Raw genomic sequence first — 15307 nt, 5'->3', positions numbered from 1 at the left:
ACGTTGTTACCACATCCAGAGTTTTGGCCGGCCTCTCCGGTTTCTGCCTTTCCTAGTACCAAAACCACACATGCGCAGGAAGAGAACGCAGGTGAACCCTTCAAGGTCTTGAGTCAGCCACCTGCCACAATGCAGAGGACCCCAGAGCAGGTGGGGATCAGGGACTGGACGTCCACCATCACCCTGTGCAATATGAACGCATAAGGCGCCCATCAGTCCCACCTCTCTAGCGGGCCTTCTGACGCCCCCGGATTCCTGTTTCATACTTTGAGCCCTAATATTATGGGCACAGAGCTCAGCTGCCCCAGAATTCCCACCGGGAATAGTCCCTCTGGCTAAAGGTGGCTGCCAGAGCCTAACAGAGATTTGTCAGTTTAAATTATGTGGAAAATGACCTCAGACCACAAAACTGCCCTCCACGGCTCCTCTGCCAATCCCCGATCCTCCCTTATCAGAACAGCTCAGAGAGCAGAGTGCCCGGTGGGTCCACCTCCTGGGTGGCCCGAGTTGGCATGCCCACTGTCCTGAGGGTCAGACTCATATAAAGGAAAATAAAATACAATTTGGTGGTCAGTTCTGCCTTTCTAGTTAAAACAGTGCCTCCCACCTTCTATTCCTGGGATGTCCACTGATAGTCCACACATTCAAAGTAACCAAATACAGAAATGCAAATGATTGGTGCATCAATTTCCCTCAGAGCCTCTTACCCACTCTTCCTTTCCCTCTCCCAGTCTGCTCTCTATATTATGGCCATCACATCCAACATGACTTTTAAGATTACTGATAATGAAGAAGAAAGAAGGAGATACTACTCCCAGGGTGGCACGGCCAGCATCCAAATCCTCCTGGAAAAAATGAACATAAGGTACCCAGTTCCCAGGGCTTCAGAAAGATTAACTTACATAATGTATGTAAGATTCCCAGCACAGTGTCCTGGGCCCAGTGCATCCTCATATACCTGGAGTAAGTAGTAGATGCTCAAAAAACATTCCGTTCATGAATGAGCACATACTATTTATCCAAGACAGCCTTGCTCAGACACCACTGCCTTTTCTAGTCCCAAACTCAGCTTGCAGGAGCTCAGCAGAAATGATCTTTATTGGAGATGCTAGTAGTCTTCACTGGGAATGGCAGTATTTGTGTTGACATAGGATGGTTGGATATAAGGGACTCAGGTGTACTCTGCTTTTTCTAGCTCAGTGCTACTGGAAATGAAGTCTGTGAACAGTGACCTCAATGATTGTTAAAAATACAAATTAGGGATGCCCTAATTTGGGTCCTGGGATCAAGCCCGTGTCTGAGTCCATGCTCCATGGGGAGTCTGCTTATCCCACTCCCTCTGCCCCTACCCCCACTCGTGCTCTCTCTGTCTCTCTCTCTCTCAAATAAAATAAATAAAATCTTTTAAAAAATACAAAATAAAAACAGGAATTAATGTGTTTCATCCAGACCTAGGGATTATGAAATCTGAGTGTGGAGCCCCAGAATCAGTTTTTAATGGAAATCCCAAGTGATTTGTATATACATGAAAAATTGACAAACGCTGTTTAGAAAAGGGGCTGGCATTTGGGAAACATGCATCGATTAAGGCTGAGTTGTTCACTTCCCCCACATAGTCTAATGAAAAAGTGAAAAATTACAATGATGGCAGAGAGGATATAAAAATTTCCAAAGGTGCGGGCACCTGGAAGGTGGCTCAGATGGTTAAGCGTCTGCCTTCGGCTCAGGTTATGATCCCAGCATCCTGGGATCGAGTCCCGCACCGGGCTCTCTGCTCCTTGGGAGCCTGCTTCTCCCTCTGCTTCTCTCTCTCTCTGTCTCTCATGAATAAATAAATAAAATCTTTAAAAAAAAAAAAATTCCAAAGGTGTTCCCAAGGACAAGAATGCTTGGGGTCACAGCCGTTCTCTCAGAGAGGATTTAGGTGAGATATTTTTTCTATGATAGTGTTGGCCCCTCAGCTTGTACATGTGCAGAATGACAACGATGATGAGCCCTAAACACAAAACATCTGTGGTACGTCTGAATTCTGTACAGAGTAAGTCTATGTGTTCCTCCCAGGGTGTATGAGAACAGGATCCAAAGCCTGTAATGTTTGTGAAGTATCTGTTGTTTTTGCCTTGTACATACATAGGAACTGTGATATTTACCAGCTCGTGTGGAATCCCGCACAGGATACCGGAGGGGCCAATGGAACGTGGGACAGTAGCTTAATGCTTTGCCCGTCTGGAGTCCTAGGACTGATGATAATAGCCTAGAAGCCACTCAAGGGGCCACAGCTGTCAATGGAAACACCTCTGGACTCTCGTTGAAACTAGAAAAGAAGTCTCAGTCCAAAACCATGGAGAAAATGTTTAAAGCTGCCAAGGTTTCTGGGATTCCACTTAGAAATTATGACCAACAGGTGGCCACATTCAGATGACTGAGAAAAACCTCTCAAACTCACCCTGGTTCCATTGGTGTAAAGGAAAAAAAATCCATAAGATGTAGAATGCTGCAAGTTTCCACTAAAAATCTGGACCAGGTTGGGCGCCTGGGTGGCTCAGTTGGTTAAGCGACTGCCTTCGGCTCAGGTCATGATCCTGGAGTCCCGGGATCGAGTCCCGCATCGGGCTCCCTGCTTAGCGGGGAGTCTGCATCTCTCTCTGACCCTCCCCCCTCTCATGCTCTCTCTCTTTATCTCATTCTCTCTCTCAAATAAATAAATAAAATCTTTAAAAAAAAAATCTGGACCAGGTTAATGTTTTAAAAAGTGGTATATATATAAAAAAAAAAGTGATATAGGCTTAGTACATTCTGCTGTGAATCTCTGAAATTTATTTGGATTTCTTTTTTCATTACAGAGATTGCCATTTTTATTACACCTTTATAAACTTGTTTTTTTCCCCAAAATGTATATTTAAAACAAGTTTATCTGCATTTATTATGCAGTCTCTGATGTTGAGTAAGTGTTAAGTTCAGGGTAAAGACATTACCACATTCTCTACACTTGTAGGGTTTCTCCCCTGCGTGTATTGTCTTCTGTCAAGGAAGGCTTGAAATCCAGACAAGGGTTTGCCGCATTCTTTACTTTTTTTTTTTTAAAGATTTTATTTATTTATTTGAGAGAGAGAGACAGATAGTGACAGAGCTAGCGAGAGAGAGCACAAGCCGGGAGGAGAGGGAGAAGCAGGCTCCCGCCGAGCAGGAAGACTGACGTGGGGCTCGAGCCCAGGACGCTGGGATCATGACCTGAGCCGAAGGCAGACGCTTAACCGACTGAGCCACCCAGGCGCCCCCATTCTTTCCATTTTTAAAGTTTCTCCCAGTGTGCATACACAGGTGTTTACTTAGGTTGTCATTCTGTTTAAAGGCTTTGCCATATTGTCTGCATTTGTTGGGTTTCTCCACAAGTATGTGTACTCTGATGTCAAGGGAAGTCTGAGCAAAAATTAAAGTTCAGCAAATTCTTTACATTGGCTTTTTTCTTTTCTTTTCTTTTCTTTTTTAAGATTTTATGCATTTATTTGACAAAGAGAGACAGAACAAGCAGTGGGAGCAGCAGAGGGAGAGGGAGAAGCAGGCTCCCTGCTCGATCTGGGGCTCGATCCCAAGGCCCCAGGATCACGACCTGAGCCGAAGGCAGATGCTTAACTGACTGAGCCACCCAAGCGCCCCATTTGCTTTTTTCATCTTTGTAATTATCTGCCTTTTCATCTTTGTAATTATCTGCTTACCTTATTTATTGGAAAAATGATATGTTGTAATGAGGAAATATTACATTCTTTTTAAATTTTTTTTTGGAAATATCACATTCTTTATAGGGGTTGAAACCTTCAAAATACCAATTAAAATAGAAACCCATTTAGGGGCTCCTGGGTGGCTCAGTCGTTAAGCGTCTGCCTTTGGCTCAGGTCATGATCCCGGGATCCAGGGATAGAGCCCTGCATCGGGCTCTCTGCTCAGCGGGGAGCCTGCTTCTCCCTCTCCCACTCCCCTTGCTTGTGTTCCCTCTCTCGCTGTCTCTCTCTGTCAAATAAATAAATAAAAATCTTTAAAAACAAAAAGTAGAAACCCATTTAGTTTTGTCAATTTTAGAACCATGGTTGTCCAACTCATCTTTGATAAAAGTCCCTTTTGGAAACATCAGAGAATCCAGTAATGGCCACTGAAGTTCTAAATTACTTCTCATTAAATCAGTCCATTTATGTTCAAATGCCCATGAGGAGGGAAAGTATTTCTCAAACATAAGTGTCTCCTCCTTCGGCTGAATAGAGAACTAGTATCCATAAGCAAGATCAAGTCCATATAAGATCAAGTCCATCCTTTCCTGTTGGATCTGCAACTGACTGCCAATGGGAGGGCAGGAGAGCTTCTCCCACCAAAATCCTCCATTTTACAAGTGTCTCATGACTAATTTTCACAGTTGGAAAGGAAAAGTTGCTTTGTTCGGGAGGCTGGCCAATGGGCAACGTGGTAGATTCACGTCCACAGTTAATCTACAAAGTCAGAGACCATGCAGGAAGTGTTTAAGGGGGAGGCACACAGAAGTAGTGAGCATTAATATGCAGGGGAAGCAGTGCTACAGGGCTTCATCATTCCCAATATGATGTCAAGGAGACTCTCTGGACTCAGGGAAGGCTACTTTCTAGCATGGTGAAGCTTGATCTTTTAGAAACATTGGGTTCCTGGTTTCCCTAGCATCAGAGGTCAGTTGAAATCTCAAAGAAGCTACAATTAGTCAAGCCTTAAAGTAGAGAGCATAGGTCAGTGAGTTAGACATATGTAGCCATTATAGTGCTTGGAACAGTTATAGTCTGAGAATGTCTGTATTTGGAAAATAACATAGATACATTATTAATGCAGTATTTATTGACTTTTACTCTGTGCACACACATAGGATCCATGGTGCTGTGCTGGGACCTCAGGAACATGTAGGTGAGTTAATCCTCATAATACTTTAGGACTTGGTACTAAGTATCTCACATTTTCTCTGACAATGTAAATGCTGGGCCCTGCCTTTCTGTTTCTTTTTCTTTCTAAATGTTGATTGTATAAAATAGAAGCTAAATATCAATTGGAAGATTATACAAAAGCATGAACTGAAACATAAGAGGAAGTTCTCATTGTTGACTAAAAAATTGGCATGAGAAAACAGGAAAATCAAATTTAAACTGTACATATGGATACTCCACACAGATGGGAAAGTTGCAAAGACGGGCAAAGTAAGGTATATATGTCTATGAGGAGAAGAGAAGAAGGAAAAAGAACAAGGTAGAAGTCTGGGCACTTCAAGGGAAAAAATGCAATTCACAGGAAGAAGAAAAAGAGGAAATATTTGGTAAACAAATACTCTCTGGGCCACTCAAAAACAATAGGCTATAGAGAACTTTCCTCCCTGTTTCTCAAACCTAGTTTATATCATAATGTAGTTACATATGGGGATAGCTCTCATCCTAGGGCAGGTTCTCTCTCTAAATTCTTTTTAGGTAGTGGGGGGTGAGGGGTGGAAGAGACTTTTCCTGAATCCGCTGGATTTTGATTGGTTTTTAAGTCAAAATAATTTTTCTGCCAAAGTGACCCATCACGGAGCAGCCTGAACTTGGCCCACACGAAATGGAGGATATTCGGTTGATTTAAATAAACCACACCCAGAAAAAAAAAATACTGTATGAAATCACATGGAATCTAAAAGAAAAAAGTTAACACCATCAAAGTGAAGATTAGAATGTTTGCTGCCATCAAGTGAGAGTGAAGGAAATGTTTTTGTTTTTTAAAGATTTTATTTATTTGCGAGAGAGAGAATGAGAGACAGAGAGCACGAGAGGGAGGAGGGTCAGAGGGAGAAGCAGGCTCCCCGCCGAGCAGGGAGCCCGATGCGGGACTCGATCCCGGGACTCCAGGATCACGACCTGAGCCGAAGGCAGTCGCTTAACCGACTGAGCCACCCAGGCGCCCGGGAATGAAGGAAATGTTGAGATGTTGGTCAAAAGGTGATTGAGTTAGTAAATGGAACCCTGACTAAAATGGAGTCAGGAGGTGTCAGCAGGGGGGGCTCTCAGGCCTTATCACTCATAGTCAACCAGAAGGGAAGGTCTCGACCTTATACAAGCGTGACCTTGGAAGTAGATTATAGTGGACTATTCCAGCCAGAGGAAGAGATGCTTTTCTTATGGCTCCCAGGCAGCAGCCTCACCAGTGAAGACCCACCATCCTTCAAACTACCCTTTTATTACAAAGGACTTTTATTTGTAACGGACTTCTCAACTTACCCCGTATCTCCTCGAAAAAGCATGCCCCTTATTTGTTCCCTGGACTTGCCTTTGGTTTTAGCACAGCTTGTATGTTCCTAATTATAATTCTCCTTATTCCTGAGTAAACCCATCTTTTGGTGGAAAAATGACTGGCAGTCTCTATTTTATTTTATTTTTTTTTAAAGATTTTATTTATTTATTTGACAGAGAGAGACACAGCGAGAGAAGGAACACAAGCAGGGGGAGTGAGAGAGGGAGAAGCAGGCTTCCCGCAGAGCAGGGAGCCCGATGCGGGGCTCGATCCCAGGACCCCAGGATCATGACCTGAGCCAAAGGCAGTCGCTTAACCAACTGAGCCACCCAGGCGCCCTGGCAGTCTCTATTTTTAATGTTAAATATAACAAGGCTCACTTATATAGGATGAATAAATACTGGAGTTCTATTGTAAGGCACAGTGACCATAGCTAATGTATTGTGCACTTGAAATTTGCTAGCAGAATGCATCTAAAGGGTGTCTGGGTGGCTTAGCCGGTTAACTGTCAGGCTTGTGGTTTTGGCTCAGGTCACGATCTCAGGGTCATGAGATGGATCCTCATGTGGCCAGACTGTGCTTGGGATTCTCCCCCTTTCCCTCTCACTCTTCCTCTGCCCCCCTCCCCACTCATGTTCTCTCCCTAAATTAAATTAATAAAATCTTTTTTAAAAAAAGAAGAAAGAGGGGTGCCTGGGTGGCTCAGTCGGTTAAGCGTCTGCCTTCGGCTCAGGTCATGATCCCCGGGTCCTGGGATCGAGCCCCGCATCGGGCTCCCTGCTCCGCGGGAAGCCTGCTTCTCCCTCTCCCACTCCCCCTGTTTGTATTCCCTCTTTCGCTGTCTCTCTCTCTCTGTCAAATAAATAAATAAAATCTTTTAAAAAATAAAAAAAAATAAAAGAGAAGAAAGAAAGAACGCATCTAAAGCATTCTCACCACACAAAAATCTTAACTATATGGAGTGATGGGTGTGTTCATTAGCTTGATTTTTGGTAATCATTTTGAAGGCAGATAAGGCTAAGGGCCCACAGGAAAAGGAAGACAAGACAAAGATTTCTTAACTGAAGAGAAGTCACTTTAGCCCTCTGTCTATTTTAGGCTCTACGCCGGCGCTATCTCCCCAAGTACCTGTTCGGTGAATGTCCTGCAATATGTCAAAATTGCAGAAAAATAAACACAAGTAATGCATGGCAGCAAAAGAATGTAAAAACAAACAGCCACTACCAGGCCAGGAGATAGTCTAACCATATCAGAGACAATAAATCCGTGGTAAACCTGGCACTGCTGTTTCCAAAGTAGAGACTGCCTCAATACAGAGTCTCCAGTGGATTTGGTGGGAATTAAAGCCCTAGGAGCACCCAAGTAACCGACTGCAGGAGCCAGAGAACTCATGATGGCCACCCTTGCAGGTCCTGTGACTTCAATCAACTAGGACCTAGACTCTGTCCATTTAGGAGGATGTTTGACTGATTTTATACTGAAAGATCCTTTGCCAGGCCCCTTGATAAATACGAATGTGCCCTTAGCTTAACATTCACCCAGTTTTGTTTTGTTTTTTAAAGATTTTATTTATTTATTTGAGAGTGAGAGAGCACAAGAGGGGGGAGCGGGAGAGGGAGAAGCAGACTCCCCGCCGAGCAGGGAGCCCGACGTGGGACTCGATCCCGGGACTCCAGGATCATGACCTGAGCCGAAGGCAGTCGCTTAACCAACTGAGCCACCCAGGCGCCCAACATTCACCCAGTTTTGTTGTTTGGAGAGCTAGTTTGGGAAATGTCCCTGGTGTTCTCTTTACTTGTTGCAAGTAAAACCTGTCTTTTCCTCTTTTTTGGCTTGGTGGTATCCTTTGGCTCGACATCCAAGAGGTGAAATCATTTTCAAGGTATAACGTCACAATATCTATGGATATTTACTGTTTATAAACGATTAGCAATAACTGAATGTTTGTAAATGGAAAATAAGGTGCTGAATGCATACGCACAAGAAGCACTGACTTTAATAAGAAAGACAGAAATTTAGGCACCAAAACATGCAGTTCTCTGCTCCCATGTATCTGTGGGGGTTTCATCAAAAAGTGAGCACCTAACATTTAGACTGGGAATAAGCAGCCAAACAAAATTTTGATCTCCTTTAATTTGTTCAGTGAGGGGGGAGCCCAGAGTGGGGCCAGACCTGGAAAATCTTCAGAAGATGTTGGATCTGGGCAGGGCCATGGACGGCGAGGGTTCTAGGCTTCTGATCTCCCTGCTATGGTGGATTGTCAGTTCATCCTTCTGAGTTTGTGTTGGGGACAATGGTAGGCTGCCCTAATATGTGCCCCATGTCATATTGAATGTTCTGAAATAAAAGCTACTTAAGAAGGAGCCAATGCACAAACAACACTCTGACCCCCATTTGTCTCCAGAGAGGAGGAACTCAGTGTGCCAAGTAATAGAAACTTTTCCTGCACAGAAAGGTAAAGAGGTATTCTTATCACCAGGGATAGGGAATTTAGAGCTGAGAAGTCTGCATGAACAAACCTTGTTACTTTTCACTACTTTACTACCACTACCCAAATTCCGTTCAGAATTCCATACTATTTGAAGGCCCAAAGAGGTTTTCCTTATTTTGTCAAATCCTCACAGATGTATTTTCTCTTTTTCTAAAAAGCATAAAAACAATCTGCATTAGTTATTTCTATGGATCTCACTTTCATTATGGGGTTTGGGTGCATGTAATTATAGTTTAGGATTTGTTTCTCCTGTAATATTTCTTAGTCAATTTGAAATTTAGTCCAGATAAAATAATCTTGAATGTTAAAGGAAAATTATTACTCCCTCCAAATTTTTCCATAAAGCCCTTAATAACACAAGTGTAGGTTCGAACATCTGTACCTGCCTACCTCAGAATTAGCATTCTAGTTGCATACAAAATGAAATCTTTGTGCATCTGGGTTAAGCATATTCTACATTTAAAAAAAAGATTTTATTTATTTACTGATTTGAGAGAGAGAGTGCGGGAAAGAATGCATGCTGGGGGAGGGACGGAGGGTGTGAATCTCAAGTAGACTCCCAGGTGAGCACAGAGCTCACTGTGGAATCGATCTCACAGCCCTGAGATCATGGTTTGGTACCTAGTGGTGGGACAGCCATTTCGGGGCCATGAGAGATGAAAGATGAGCACAAGGCTGCATATGGATAATACCAGAGCAAAAACAAAACAAAAAAAGAGTGTAACCCACATGATGTCTAAGTCATTTTATCAGACATGGGCTTCCTACATATTCATGTGAACCTAAAATAAAATATACATCGTATTTTCTATAAGTATTACTCTTTCTTAGTATAGCTGAACACAAGCTCACAGCTACAAAATGAAATGGATTTTTATTATTTTTAAACATTTATTTGATAGAGAGAGAAAGTGAGAGAGAGATGGAACACAAGCAGGGGGAGGGGCAGAGGGTGAAGCAGTCTCCCCACTGATTAGAGAGCCTGATGTGGGGCTGGATCCCAGGACCCTGGGATCAAGACCTGAGGCAAAGGCAGACGATTAACTGACTGAGCCAGCCAGGCGCCCCTGAAATGGATTATTATATTTCAATTGTAATAATGTTCAGTGTGATTAACCTGTTATCCAACTTCGTTGCACCGGATGCCACACCTGATAGAAATCCTATTTCCACTCCTAGCAGGATGCGTGTAAGAACAGCAAGGGCTGTGAAAGACCATGGTGATTTCTGGCCAAAAATTGGTGGACTCGTTGAAGCAGAGATGCTCACTGTCTCTGAACGCTGATCCGGGACTCCACTAATCGGTAACAAGCACAGAGCCCAGACCAGGTGATTACCAACCCTATCATGGGGTAAGTGGAAATGGGGGAGGTACCTGTCAGCTATGAATCAGCCCCTGGAAGATCACCCATCTATAGTGGATCAAACCTACATTGGGGTTATACACCTGGGATACTAGTACTTTGTAGAACCACAGCCCATGCCTTGCTGATCCTGCCTATTACAGTGTCCCGAAGGTTTCTTCATCTCCAACATCTACTCTGCCATGTGACATATTAAAGCAATTGTCTACAGCATTTCCATCATCTCATACCTCCTCACTATCCCCTGCCACCAGTCTAGGCCTGAGGAAGGTCAGTAATCTCAGTCATCCAACAGCATCTGCTTGTCAGTAACACCCAGGAATGCAGTTCAATCATGAAGAAAAATAGGAATTCCCTGATCCTCAGAAACTCATCCTAGTGGCCAAGTCTCCATTTCCATTACGTTTCTTTATCAGATAACTCCATTAGGAGCTGGCTTGGACTTTGGAGTGAATACAGGCTCTCTCCAGTTCCCTCCCAACATTTCAAAAGGGTTCTCCAGGGGTGCTTGCAATAGGTCTTATCTCTCTCTCAAGGGAGTGTTCCATCATCATGTTTTACCTATTTTCACATCCCTCTCAGGGCTTAATATCTGAATTAATCTGTGGCCCACTGGCCTTGCATCCCTCTAATCTCAGTTAAGAGGTCAGTGCAAACACTCCAGACACAACACAAGCAAAAAATTGTCTGAGATGAATATGGAGTTAGGAATGAAATTGAGGAGATGCAGAGGAACTGGGGATAATTAAAAAAATAAAAGAAATACAATGTATCTTTCTGTATTCAGAGTCAGGTAGGCAACCTGGAAACAGGTGTCCTCTCTACATGCAGAATTCAAGCAATTCTTCTTCCTGGAATTTTTCTCCCTCATGCCTTGCCTCATGTTGGAATATTTTCCTCCTACTCAAGGGGTATCTCTTACACCCCAGGTACTGCCATGTGTATATATTCACTTCATTTAAGCATCAAAGGAACCCCTCCATTATGACATGGGGCTCAATCCTTTATTAGGATCCATGGGTGGAATGCTCGGGAGTCCAGATTGAGCCATTGTCACTAAAACAGATAGGTAATCTCTGCGGGGATCTTCTCTAAAGTGTGCACATGGGGAATACCTAAGGTGCCAGGGGAGATGGTCGTTCACAAGGGCAGTGGTTGAGGTGTCAGTTTAAGAAGTTATATTGACTTGTAACTCTGCAGGGCGTTGTTTAGGGGATGCCCTAGTGAGAATGTCTTGTGTCAGTTCAAGTCCCCTGCAAACCACCTGACTACACAGAATGGATGCCAAGTAGCACCATCATGGAGGAGTTTACCTAAACTGCCAATAATACCCCTGATATAATCTGTAATATATCTATCCTGATGTCCCAAGAGTTCCAAGGAGGAGAAAACGACACAACAGATAAACTGTGGGAAATATAACTATATCATACAAAGTGTGAGGCCACTGAGAAAACGGATTACTAGTTGTATTATGTCACTCTGTTACCAAGTGGTGATAGATACTGTATGTGGTCTACATTCTTAAATAAGGTGAGGTAGGTAATTACTGGTGGCCGGATAATACATCATTCATTACATATCAGTGTTAACACATTAGAAAGCATTATATTCTATTCATCAAAATACATTCAGATCACACATAGACTAAGTTATGCATTTCAAATCCATTGAGGGATCCTTGTTCAAAATAAAAATTATAAGCATTCAAGAAGCATTCTTCCCCCCCCCTTGTAATTATTTATTTTTGCAAGACAGACAGAGAAAATGAGCTGAGGCAGGGGCAGAGGGAGAAGCAGACTCCATGCTGAGCAGGGAACCCCAGGATCATGACCTGACCCCAGGACCCCAGGACCCCAGGATCATGACCTGAGCCAAAGGCAGTTGCTTAATCGACTGAGTCACCCAGGCACCTCACTATTCATTAAAATTTATTTAGATCACACAGAGACTAAGTTAAGCATTTCAAATCCACTGTGGGATCCTTGTTCAAAATACAGATTTAAGCATTCAAGAAGCATTCTTGTTCTGATATAATGACGTAGGTGTAATAATTTCCATAATTTTCAGGCCTGAAGTAATTATCAAGAAATGCCAATGTACATTTCAATGCCCTTTAGGAAAGAGTTAGCTAACCTCTCCTGCTATCTGGGAAGTTTTCTTTATTTGAACCACATGAACTAATATTCTCTACTTGTGGCTTTTGGTTATTATAAAGATACATCAGTATTTTCATGGATTGCCACCACTTTTACTTGTTCTTTTTCTTTTTTTTTGACTTTTTAAGATTTTAATTCCAGTCAGTTAACACACAATGTTTTCTTAGTTTCAGATGTACAATATAAGGATTCCACAATTCCATACATCACCCGATGCTCATCAGGACAGGTGCATTCCTTAATTCCCCTCCCCTATTTAAGCCTTCCGCCCACTCACCTTTCCTCTGGTAACCCGAAGGTTGTTCTCTCTGGTTAAGCCTCTGTTTCTTGATTTGTCTCTCTTTCTCCCTACACTGTCACTTATTGATTGATTAAATTTCTGGTGGAGAGGTGGATTATGGTCACCCTAAAGGGTCTTCTCACTGCTCTTCCGATTTTTCATTACAGTAATAATTGTAATGTGTTCTTTCTTTTGCTTTGTTCCCTTCCATTGTTGAGGTATATGCAGGCAGTTCCTGTCTCTTTCACCCAGCCGAACAGATGATGTTTACAGCTCAAAACAAATTCATCCCAGTGTCCCCTCTGGATTCTACAAGAATGGCCTTCTGTAATAGTTACATGTAGGGACAGATAGTGACAAATTTCGGTCCACATGTAGGGACATGTCTACAACCCCTGTCACCCTGAAGAAGTTACAGAAGATGAGCCCTTCATCTTTCAACAACCTTAAAAATTGAAGGACTAAAAATTGGTCATTGGTGAAATGATGAGAGATAGAAACAGAAAAATATTCGCCTTTAACCCAGAAGGCTGACCTATAGCCTGCATAGTTTTGAGAAGGATCAAATATGTGCTGGTTGGTACATCCTTAAAGGGTCTCAAGACTGCCCGTATATCTCACCCATAGTTAATATCAAACTGAATGATAAGCGCCAGAGAAATATTGTAGAAGTAGTTTTATGAGTAGAAATTTGAAAAAAAAGTTTATGATTGGGGCACCTGGGTGGCTCAGTGGGTTGAGCATCTGACTCTTGATTTCTGCTCACGTCATGATCTCAGGGTCCTTGGATTGACAGCCCCCTCATTAGGCCTGTGCTCAGAATGGAGTCTGCTTGTCCCTCTCCCTCTGCTCCTCCCCCCCCAGCTCTCTCTCTTTCTCTCAAAGAAATAAATAAGATCTTGAAAGAAAAAAAAGATCTAATACTCCCTACATGACCCCTGTCTCTTGAGCACTAAGCATGTAACCACCAGCTTCATAGAGCCAACGTGGAGCTCTTTCTGCCCTTAGGTCCTGTCCCATGCTTCTTGAATAAACTTACTACGCTGCACCATAAAACATCTCAATAATTATTTCCTGATGGGTGTACTCAACAATCCCATGACAATTTTGTTACCGAAACACCCTGGCTGCCAGTCTCATGAAAAGCCAATACACAAGGCATGAGTTTTAATTAGAAAGGAATATGAGGTTTCTTCAGGAGGCTGGCCACTTGGGAAAAAGGTGGGAGTCTTGTCCAGAAGCCAACTCTAATGTTTCTGCCCAGCCCAAAGACTTTTAAAGGAACCTTAGGACAGCTAATCAGTAAAAAGGGGAACAGAGTAATCTGTAACACTTTTTGATTGAGTGCAGACTCAGGGCTGCTACCTATAGATATTAAGGAGGTGCTTGCAGGATATGTACTGGTCCCCCAGGGGAAGCTTGTGCAAGAGAGTTCAGTCCCAAGGCTTTCTTTCCTTTTTTTTTTTTTTTTTTTAAGATTTTGTTTATTTATTTGAGAGAGAGCATGAGAGAGGGGAAGTCAGAGGGAGAAGCAGACTCCCTGCTCAGCAGGGAGCCCGACGCGGGACTCGATCCAGGGACTCCAGGATCATGACCTGAGCCGAAGGCAGTCGCTTAACCAACTGAGCCACCCAGGCGCCCCTGCTGATGTTTTAATGTAGCCAATTTGATTTTTGTTCAACTTTATGTTTTCAAGCGCTTTCAAATAGTCACCAGGACAACTGTAGGAAGATCACTTCATATTTTACCATGCGAAACCACTCAATATTTTCTAGAATGGATAAAATAAAAAGGTTAACACCAAATTTCAGAGAGAGTGTTGAGGAATTAGAATTCTCATATATTGCTGATGGAATCAAAAAATGTACATTCACTTTGGAAAACTGTGTTGCAGGTAGTTATGAAAATAAATATTTACCGGGGCGCCTGGGTGGCTCAGTCGTTAAGCATCTGCCTTCCACTCGGGTCATGATCCCAGGGTCCTGGGATCGAGCCCTGCATGGGCTCCCTGCTCAGCGGGGAACCTGCTTCTCCCTCTCCCACTCCCCCTGCTTGTGTGCCCTCTCTCGCTGTGTCTCTCTCTGTCAAAATAAATAAATAAATAAATAAATAAAAAAGAAAAAAATATTTACCTACTGAAGGAGCACATTTTGTCACCCCAAAATATGTCTCTTTAGCATAAGGATTATTTTAGGCTGGGTTTTTTTTTTTTTCCTTTAAAGATTTTATTTATTTGAGAGAGAGAGAGTGAGAGAGAACATGAGAAGGGAGAGCGTCAGAGGAAGCAGCAGACTCCCCACTGAACAGGGAGCCCGACGCGGGACTCAATCCGGGGACTCCGGGATCATGACCTGAGCCCAAGGCAGCCGCCCAACCCGCTGAGCCACCCAGGCGCCCCTAGGCTGGGTATTTGAGAGAAAGAGCAGACAGGAGTGCCTGGGTGGGTCAGTCGCTTAAGCGCCTGTCTTTGGCTCAGGACCGAACCCGCAATGGGTTCCATGCTCAGTGGGGAGTCAGCTTCTCCCTCTCCCTCTGCTACTCCCCCTCCTTGTGTTTTCTCTCTCTCTCAAATAAGTAAATAAAAACTTAAAAAAAAAAAAAGGAAACAGCAAAGAAAAAGCTCTGAAACCTAGTCTGGTTATTTTGTAAGAGACATTGGCATTTCCAGGGGAAAACTCCATTTGTAAGACTGTCTCCCTCCGTGTAGCAGAAAGAGGGAGAAAGTGTAAATCTCCAGAAACTCTGATCA

The 15307-nt window shown here is 43.2% G+C and overlaps 1 protein-coding gene across 16 annotated transcripts in view; it reads left to right on the top strand.

Annotated features, from left to right (window-relative positions):
* The window catches only part of LOC123856141 (KRAB domain-containing protein 5-like), a 119853-nt gene that overhangs the window by 99234 nt on the left and 5312 nt on the right, over positions 1 to 15307 (top strand). For 2 of the 16 annotated variants that reach the window (XM_064581846.1, XM_064581847.1), the window contains exons 7-8: positions 4880 to 4917; positions 9935 to 10084. The exons of 5 other annotated variants lie outside the window; for them this stretch is intronic. In XM_064581846.1, coding sequence (XP_064437916.1) covers positions 4880 to 4917; positions 9935 to 10040 — 144 coding nt within the window. In that variant the 3' untranslated portion in view covers positions 10041 to 10084. Of the gene's footprint in view, positions 1 to 2134; positions 3507 to 4879; positions 4918 to 8127; positions 8147 to 9934; positions 10085 to 15307 lie in introns of those variants that run through there. 9 more of the 16 variants (XM_064581852.1, XM_064581867.1, XM_064581869.1 and 6 more) reach the window with 9 other exon arrangements.

Source organism: Mirounga angustirostris, unplaced genomic scaffold (genome assembly GCF_029215605.1).
Source record: "Mirounga angustirostris isolate CCGP_5_RB_7025 unplaced genomic scaffold, mMirAng1.0.hap1 SCAF_16, whole genome shotgun sequence".
Taxonomy (NCBI): domain Eukaryota; kingdom Metazoa; phylum Chordata; class Mammalia; order Carnivora; family Phocidae; genus Mirounga; species Mirounga angustirostris.
Note: the sequence above shows the minus strand (reverse complement) of the source record. Positions and strands in the feature narration are given on the sequence as shown.